The sequence below is a fragment of the Tetrahymena thermophila genome (genome assembly GCF_000189635.1).
Source record: "Tetrahymena thermophila SB210 genomic scaffold scf_8254660, whole genome shotgun sequence".
Classification (NCBI taxonomy): domain Eukaryota; phylum Ciliophora; class Oligohymenophorea; order Hymenostomatida; family Tetrahymenidae; genus Tetrahymena; species Tetrahymena thermophila.
The window spans coordinates 35,723-44,718 of NW_002476427.1; the positions used below are offsets into that span (position 1 = coordinate 35,723).

The following is an 8,996-nucleotide window of genomic DNA, read 5'->3' on the forward strand; positions in this document are numbered from 1 at the left end:
AATACTATGGATGGTTTCTAGCATAGAATTTATATTAAATGGACCAAAATCTTTAAGCAAATAGTTTTATTTTTGAATCCTGTTAAAAACAGAGTAACTTAATTAATTTTTACATGAGTTTAATATAATCGAAACATTATTATCTATTAAGCTGAATACATGTTATGTATAAATATTATCTATCTGATTTAATTAAGAATTAACAGAGTCATAAGCATAGACAAGGATGTAATATTCAATCGTATTGATATAAATAGTGTCACTTTAAATCTAGATAATTACATCCTAGTTATTTTTATAAAAGAAAGGACTAGCATTTATTTAGAAAACATCTGTTTGTTTCTTTGAGATACAGAATATCTAAATAGAATCGCTGTAATAAATTACAAGAAATAATCTAATAGGATTTTGTTGCTTGAGTAAAGAAATTTAAATGCTACCACCTTAGATTTGATATTAATACATTTAATTATTTTTAAAATTTATTATAACAAAATTATAATTGTTTATATTGTATTAGTAGACTATGACTAATTAACAATCAACTAATTCAGCTTTCATAATTTGTTATTTTAAATTTTTTTCGATTAACAACCTCTGCCCATTTATTTTAATAACTCTAAATCCACTATTAAAAACTATTGCCATAATATTGAATTCTTCAGAGTAAAGTATTTTGAGAATTCCATTCATATAGTATGCCGAATCTTAATTTGTAAAGCTACTAAAGTAGATTACCTGGTTCTGATTTGCAGTTGATGATTTTATAACCAATAACTGATTTTAGTAAGACAAAATTGAAGTTTAATTATTAATAACCTAAAACTAATTAGAATCTATGTAAAAATTTGGATATTCTATAGATTATAGGTTTATTTAATACTAGCTATTCAATGAAAAGCCATTATTGTCAAAATTCAGTGACAAAATCTAAATATTGTCTTTTGCTATCTAGTAATAAAGAGATTAATTTTTTGATAAAAACTTAGAGTGACCTAATAAATAGCTGCTACCTTTGTTAGAGAACAAGAAAATCTAATTTTAATTACTCTCAGTTTCAATCATACTATTTTGAGGACTTATATTTATTATTTCATATCCTATTTACAAGTTAAATTTAAATTTTATTTTTAAATTTCAAAATGAATTATTTTTAAACAAATAAATAGGGAGGGGATCGCAGCAGGTATAAATAATGAATGAAAAAAATTAGCAGGGAATATTCGAAGATCTTCATTCAAATACGAAGACATTCCGCACTTTGACCCACCTCCCAAAATAATAAATAAAACAATCTTTAAAACAAAAATTTAATTTTAATTTTTAATCCAAAAAGAGATCTGCTTCAAATAATTTAAAAAATTTTTTTAAATTATTTAAATTTAGACAAAATAATTTCTTTTACCTTTTGGGCTTGCAACAATAAGATAGTTATGATCATCTGTAATGATGTATTCAGTCATTTAATATGAAATTTAGGCATAATGAGGCTTATCCTTTTTACCATTTATTAAAGAATAAATAAATTAATTACTTTTTTATAAAATGAGAAAATATTTCATTTACATATTCAAAATAATATTCTTAAGAAGTTGTATTTTATGTTAGATTTGAGCATATTACTACTGATTAAAAAATACCATTAATTGTACCATGCTAAATTACTACAATTCTCTTCTTTCTATCATAATTAAATGCTTATAAAACAAAGGTATTACCAAATGCCTATTAAGGTTAGGCATTTATTAAAACTTTTTTATTTAAATCATAAATATATATGCCTGGATAATCTTTAAATAAAGATAATGAATTATCTAATCCTTCAAAGAAGAAAGGACGGTTGGCATTTTAAAATGAGCTGACTATTTTTTATTAGCTAACTAAGCTTTCTTACAAGTAGTCTCTTTGAATTATATTTAAGTTTTATAAAGTTGCATTTTACTTTTAAGCACTATTTTATATAATAATACATCCTTAACTATCTGTTTGAGTTTGAACTTAAGGTATCTTTTAATTGTCTTAAGGTGAATCTGGCTAGTTTGTAGAATGGTCGCCATTAATCTTAAAAAATTATGGATCAAATTCAACATAAATTTTATTTTTGATTGACTGAGTTTATATTTAACCATTTGAAAAGGTTAAGATACTAACATTTAACAAATTAACTGAAAATGAAAACAAATATTTTTAGGAAAATGCATTTATAGTTTCATTTGTCTCAAAAATAATTGTAAGTTATTAGAGAAGAATATCTATTTTTTACACATTGGTTTTAGAAATTAAGTAAATATTTTGATCATCTTTTATTACTCTCTCATAAGAGTTTTTGAAAGCTAGTTGATTCAATGGTATTAATTCTGGGTATGAGTAGAAAATTGAGTTTTAATTATCAAGAGTCACAACCTATATTTAGAAATGTATGTATTGTATTTATTTTATTAAAACAAATAATAACTTACAAATGACTTTTTATCTATCTAATCAAAATAGAATACATATTAGATATCTCTTTAACTAACTTTATTTCTGCTGGATAAAGTCTTAATTTCGCTAAGCTTTTTCAGGCTTATGCAAGTATTATCATTTTAGTTTGAAGTTTCAGGACAATTAATTGTGCAAAGACCTGTGGAAGGATTGTAGAAACTATAATCATTTATTAGGCATTCACTTTTCAAACAATTTTTTTAGTCACTTGATAACTACCATCCTTGTTCACATTGTTCGCATAATTTACCTTCAAATTAGCAAACTTTACAGTTTTCTACTTGACATTCAATACAAAATCCAAAGTAATTCACCTAAGATTAATTTCTTTGGCATTAATTTACGCATTAACCAGTGATTTGTTCCTTTAATTTATTTTAAAAGGTTTTTTTATAGACATTTTTAGGTATATTTTTTTTACATAATACGAATTATTTTAACATTACAAACATGAGGTGAAGTCATTACATATTTTGCAATTGTTTAAACAGCTGCCACAACTTTGTGAAGCTAAATCATAGTAAGTGTCTTAAAGAGTACAACCTTGCAGAGTTTAGCTATACATATATTTCAATCCTAGGATGAATATTAAAAAGAGTTTATGCATTTTTATCTCTATGCTATTTAGCTATTTTATTTATTTAAAGTAAATTAAAAAGTTTTTATAAAATAAAGATTAATTGATATTACTTTCATACATTATTCTTTAAAAGAAATTTACACTTAATTACAACTTTTTATTTATTTTCTCAATAATTTATGTGGTAAATAGATTGATTTTTTACATATATTTAGAATGAATTAATAAATATCTTAAGATCCATTTATTTTAGTCTTTAGAAACACGAATTTTGAAAACTTAAGTCAATTTTTAAAGAACAAGCATAATTTAGCTCAAATGATTATTGATAATATTAAGTATGGAGCGAGCAGGTGATTCACAAATGTATTATAGCATTAATAATAGTATTTTTAAGAGTTATATATTAGGATGGTTTAGCAATGTGGTAAAAAAAATATTCCTTATTAAATATCAGAATAAAAAATAAAAGAATGAAGATATTAGAAACTAATTTAGATAGAGCTTAGATGATAATAAACTATTTGCTAAAATTGAAAGATCTCCATATATTTTTTAATTAGAATATTTTCCTTAAAATAATGATTGATATTGATAATGTTTCAAATAATTAGAAAGAAATTTGGTGGGGTTTTTAGGTCTATAAAACTAATTAATAAAAAAAAGATAAGCATCGTATGCATTAACTATAAGGTATTTAATATTACAAATTTATTTATATATTTAATTTATTAGAAACTATAGACTCTCAAATATTAACACCAAACCCCCACCTCCAAAATATAAAATGAAAATTAAGATGTTAAAATAAAAACTAAAGTTTGATTTCTCCCTAATGTTCTAAATAATTATATCTAATTAATCATGGTAAATAAAAAATAGGGATAATATTTAAGATTACAGTCTAATTAGAATTTAAAAGATTTGCTTTACATAATTTAATAAGATAAAATATAAGACTACATTTTTTAAATAATTTGATTGTTTTTGGCATAATGAAGGGCTGGCTTAAGAGGAATTCATTTATTTATGTAAATTTAATTGTAAATTATTTTATTTTTATAAACTAGTTTTAACTTACAAAAAAATATGTAATATTTATATATATAAAAACAATAATAAAATTTATATATTTAAAAGGTTAAAAAATATTTTTCAAAATATTATATAATAAACAATAAATATTCAATTATTCAAATATTTATTATTTATTCATCCTTTTTTAGCCACTTGTTTATCATCAGAATTTCTTTTGAAAGACGACAAATCTTTTGATTTAAGGCACTTGTTTATTAATTTGAATTTTTAAGATTGATCCATTTGGTTTAAACTTTTATTATAAATTTGTATAAATTTAAAAAATATATTAAATAAAATAAATTTTTAATATATATTATTTCTTAAGTTAATAAATAAAATAATTTATTTTAGAGGAATCATCAAAAAAGGTAAAAAAATAAATCAAATAAAAGCTAAATTGGTGATTAATATGTATCAGACTTAGGTTCTTGCTTTATCAAAGTGTATTAATCTCTCAAATTTGGCGCTTAAAATTTAGTAAAAATAGTTTATTTATTTTGGATTGTGATATTTTTATTTATAAAACTAATTTAAAACAATAAAGCTCTTTGTATTTATTTGATTTATAGCGACTCGAGTGGACAAGTAGGAGGGTCTTAGCAATGTTAAAGTGGTTCGAATCCTATACTGCCCCTTTATTTTTAAAAATTCCATGTAAATGCGAGTGTTACGAGCAGTAGATTTTTGTTGTCTTTTAATGATTATTGTATATTTTCAAAGATTTCTTGTTCTTCTAATTTTATTTACTATTTAGATAACTCAAATTTTAGATGATCATTTTTTAGTTTTAGATTTTTTATAAATCATTCTGTTTTAGAAGGTTATTCCAAGTAAAATAAAAGATTTAAAATCTTGAATTTCTCATTTTTAATTAAAATTTATTTATTCATATCTAAGTTGTTATTTTTCATAGTTTTTTCTGTATGTTACTTACAGTGAATATCTTAACCAACGAGAAAGATAAAATTATTTAAATAGAGCTAATATTTATTAGTGCTATCACAACTAAAATGATTTGTCTTAAATTTTACTTTCAGTAAAATCATTTATAATTACAAAAAGCATCAAATAGCTATAATTAAGCATCTAATTCTTCTCATCTTAGTAAATATTTATATTCTAGTAAGACTTATTTCTTTATAATTGCTAATTATTAATATGAGATTTATATTATCTTCCAAAACTATATTAATAATTATCATCAGAAAGAATTTATAAAATATTTTAACAATTTCCCAATACAGAAATTAATTCTTAAAACCAGACATAAAAATACATATTTAATGATATTTTCTACATTCTTAGATATTTATTAATTTTATTAATCAACCTTTTATAGATATTTAAGCTTAGAATACAAAAAATAAGGAAAAAACAAGCAGAAAGTAGCTATTAAAGAAACAGCTATTGTTACAGGATATAATAAATGATTATAGTCATAGCATTCTTAGCTATTATCACATATTTTGAAGCATTTTGCTTCTAATTTTTATGCGTATCAAGCTTTAAATAGGTATTTTAGACAAAAAAATAATAAAATATTAATTTAAAAGCAAAAAATAAAGAAATCTTTTTGAATTTATAAGCTTTAAATATTATATTTTTTTATTGAATTATTTTATTTTTTAAAAACCAATAAAAAATAAAATTTTAGCTTACTATTGGTAAGGTAGCAATTTTAGTCTTTAAGACCATATTATTGACCCCAAGCCTTATTTTTATTATTGCAGCTATTGTAAAAAAGACCTATAAATCCAGTTAGACATCCTTTTTTATTTTGAGGATTATTAAAAGAACAACTATTTAATAAACAAGTGTAAATCTAATCTGTTAAATTACTCTCTCTCCAGTAGCAATCCTTTAACTAAATTTCAAAACCTTAACAGAAATGAGCTTATTCTGGACATGATTTTACATTCAAGTTTATTGATTTTATAGTATTATTTAAATATTAAGCTAAAAGTAGAATTAACTTCTATCATACAAAATATCAAGTCCTACAAAGTTGAAAGGATTATCTTCCTCATCTATAAAATTTAAATATTATTTTTTTCTAAGTAATTTCCACTTGTGATATGATAAATTGAGAGAGATTATGAATTCCGGGGTCTTTTTGTGTACACCTCTGGGGGGGAAAAATTTAAAAAAATTAAATTATGAAATATTTTTAAAAAAATTAAAATTCACAATTTTATAACTTGTCTTATTAAAAGTTTATCTTATATTAGAGGAGAGGCGGTATACAAAATATATTTAAAAATGATTAAATAAATATAATTAAAAGAATCTACTATTATTAGTATTAAAATATAAAACTATTTTTTATGTAGAATTAGGTATAAAATAAATGTAAAAATATTTAAAATATTGATAGACTTTAATCTTCGATTTTTGAAACTCTCTAATATCTAGTATTAGATGTTGAATAAACCCATTTTCTTTTTTAACTAGTATGACATTATTTTATATTCAAAAATAAATAGCTCTATTCAATATTTTAGTTAATTCAAAAGTGATTAATAAAAAAAATATTTTAACTCATTCATTTAACATACAAAAGAGTATTGATTTATTTTCATTTATTGAAATTTATCTTAAATTTTTCATATTTCAATATAGTTTTATATAAAAGATAAAGTTATAAAAACAAAGATTTGCATACATGAAATCATCAAATCCAAAGTTATTAAGCAGAATTCATTTTAGAAACGCTTACATAATTCTATAAAATTAGAATAAATATTATTTTATTAAATAATCAATAGTAAATTTATAAGAGGAATTTAGTCATTTTTTTTAATACGAAAAAGTTTCAAAAATTCTTTAAATGGTTTCTTCTATAAGCTAGTTATATGCTTCATCTATATTTAATTTATATAGTGATGATACTTCAAAAAACAAAATTCCATAAGAATCTGAAAAAGATTTTCCTTCACTAAAGCTAACTTGTCCATTAAAAGGTTAATCTAACTTATTTCCAAGCAGAAGGTAAGTAAATTTCCTATCCTTTATTTTCATAGATTCAAAATAATATTTAATCATTTCTTCAAAAGAATTTCTATCTGTAATATCATAAACCAAAACTAAACAACCGCCTTTCAAAATCAACTTAAAATAATTTTTCATATTACCAGCTCCAAATATTTCATGTTCTAATGTATCTATTTTTTATTTACTTATTGGTTAATTAATTAAATTATAGGTTTTGGCTTAAACATTTTATATTGAAAACAAATATTTTTAAAATCTATTTTTGCTTAATACTTGAATATAAGTATTAAGTTGTTTAAATAATTTAGATTAACTATTATTTGAGCAGAAATTCAATGATTAGAATCTGAATTTTCTAGAAAAAATTTTAATTATATTATCTAACAAAAGGTAGAGAGAGAATTAAATGATGATATTTCAATTAAATAAACTACTTTTTAGATTTTAATGCTATAAGGGAATTAATTATCAACTCCACAAAATTTTTGAGCAATATTTGATTTACCCACTGATATTTTTCCTCCAAACAAAATAGTTATAAAACTTTCTTTTATTATTTATTCCAGTTTCAATTTTGAATTTATTAAATCTTTGCTAATTAAATTATTTATAAACAATTTTGATAATTTTAAAATTAAGGCATGCATAAAAAATAGAATATTTTTCTATATTCTTTTCTAAATTTAATAAAAAAATTAATTTTAACAAATCTTCGCTGATTATATATAGTACATCCAAATTTTAAATTCGTGTGGATGTATAAACACAAAAAATTAATTAATTACTGGATTAACTAGTTAATTAATTGTATCAATAATTTTATTTTAATGTTTATCATAAAACTTTAGTTTTTTTATTTATAATTTGAATATGGTATTTCAAATGTTAAATTTTATATTTAACAGATATTTATTTAATAATATATTATGCTTAATCATTTAAAAAAATAAACGATTTAAAAAATAATTAATTTCCAAATATTTTTCATCAACTATAACTACTGCAATTTTTTTTTGTAACCCTTAAGTCTGAAATAATATATTTAAATAATAAAACATGAACAATCATAAAGTTTTATATTTTATTTTAACTTTAATATTACAAAAAACAATTAAATTAGTAAGGTACTTTGAATTGTAGTTCTAAAAGTGTTAATTTTTAATTTAAAAAACTATTTCAATAAAAACATTCTACAAACATAAAAATGAAAAAATTACAAATATAAAAAATTTATAATTCTTTAATTAATTAAATGAATATAATATTGCCTATTTATCATTCTAATTTTTTTTAGATGTTAAGATTATATTGCATAAACTTATTTGGAGCAATAATATTATCGAAAATCATATTTTGTGCCATTTCATGCTATTGAAATTAATAAATTATTAAATAAATAAATAAATAAATATTTTAATAAATTACCTAATTGAATTCTTATTCAAATATTATAGTGCTTTCTTGAGAGCTTTCGAGTTGACTCGGCTTATTTCATATAAATTAAGGTTATAATTATTTAGAAAAGAATTAAAATTGTTTACATTCTGTTCAATAATAATAATTTTATATTTTCCGTTTCGCGAGGATATTAAATTATTTGAAAATTATTAATTATCTAAGCTCTAATTTAATAATAAATAAAAATGATTTTATTCAAATTTGTTTAAATTTAAAGATATTATTAATATTTAATACTAAATTTACCAGATTTTTGTTGTCTTTTAATGATATCTGTATATTTTCAAAGATTTCTTGTTATTCTAATTTTGTTTACTTTTTAGAAAACTCCAGTTTTAGATTATCATTTTTTAGTTTTAGATTTTTTTATAAATTACTCTATTTAGAAGGTATCGAAGAAAAA

The 8,996-nt window shown here is 20.8% G+C and overlaps 6 protein-coding genes across 6 annotated transcripts; 1 reads left to right on the plus strand and 5 right to left on the minus strand. All coding sequences in view use genetic code 6, as the record gives it.

Annotated features, from left to right (window-relative positions):
- Positions 1-1,459: 1,459 nt before the first annotated feature.
- TTHERM_001328951 (hypothetical protein) lies at positions 1,460-2,318 on the minus strand (the record flags this gene model as incomplete). Its single annotated transcript, XM_012797359.1, has 2 exons — positions 1,460-1,496; positions 1,567-2,318. The coding sequence occupies 2 exons, from the start codon at positions 2,316-2,318 to the stop codon at positions 1,460-1,462; spliced, it is 789 nt and encodes a 262-aa protein (XP_012652813.1).
- A 1,086-nt stretch (positions 2,319-3,404) lies between these two features.
- Positions 3,405-3,855, plus strand: TTHERM_01328970 (hypothetical protein; the record flags this gene model as incomplete). Its single annotated transcript, XM_001014564.1, has 3 exons — positions 3,405-3,491; positions 3,628-3,757; positions 3,800-3,855. 3 exons carry the CDS (start codon positions 3,405-3,407, stop codon positions 3,853-3,855), a joined length of 273 nt encoding a protein of 90 aa, XP_001014564.1.
- A 648-nt stretch (positions 3,856-4,503) lies between these two features.
- Positions 4,504-4,878, minus strand: TTHERM_001328979 (hypothetical protein). The gene has a single exon (XM_012797360.1). It carries the CDS (start codon positions 4,796-4,798, stop codon positions 4,559-4,561), a length of 240 nt encoding a protein of 79 aa, XP_012652814.1. The 5' UTR covers positions 4,799-4,878; the 3' UTR covers positions 4,504-4,558.
- Positions 4,879-5,469: 591 nt separating this feature from the next.
- On the minus strand, positions 5,470-6,171 carry TTHERM_01328980 (hypothetical protein; the record flags this gene model as incomplete). Its single annotated transcript, XM_001014565.1, has 3 exons — positions 5,470-5,492; positions 5,804-6,022; positions 6,060-6,171. 3 exons carry the CDS (start codon positions 6,169-6,171, stop codon positions 5,470-5,472), a joined length of 354 nt encoding a protein of 117 aa, XP_001014565.1.
- Positions 6,172-6,931: 760 nt separating this feature from the next.
- On the minus strand, positions 6,932-7,270 carry TTHERM_01328990 (Ras family protein; the record flags this gene model as incomplete). The annotated part of the gene is made up of 1 exon (XM_001014566.1): positions 6,932-7,270. The coding sequence occupies one exon, from the start codon at positions 7,268-7,270 to the stop codon at positions 6,932-6,934; it is 339 nt and encodes a 112-aa protein (XP_001014566.1).
- Positions 7,271-8,410: 1,140 nt separating this feature from the next.
- On the minus strand, positions 8,411-8,940 carry TTHERM_001328990 (hypothetical protein; the record flags this gene model as incomplete). Its single annotated transcript, XM_012797361.1, has 5 exons — positions 8,411-8,503; positions 8,561-8,620; positions 8,677-8,757; positions 8,840-8,853; positions 8,910-8,940. The coding sequence occupies 5 exons, from the start codon at positions 8,938-8,940 to the stop codon at positions 8,411-8,413; spliced, it is 279 nt and encodes a 92-aa protein (XP_012652815.1).
- Between the last annotated feature and the right edge of the window lie 56 nt (positions 8,941-8,996).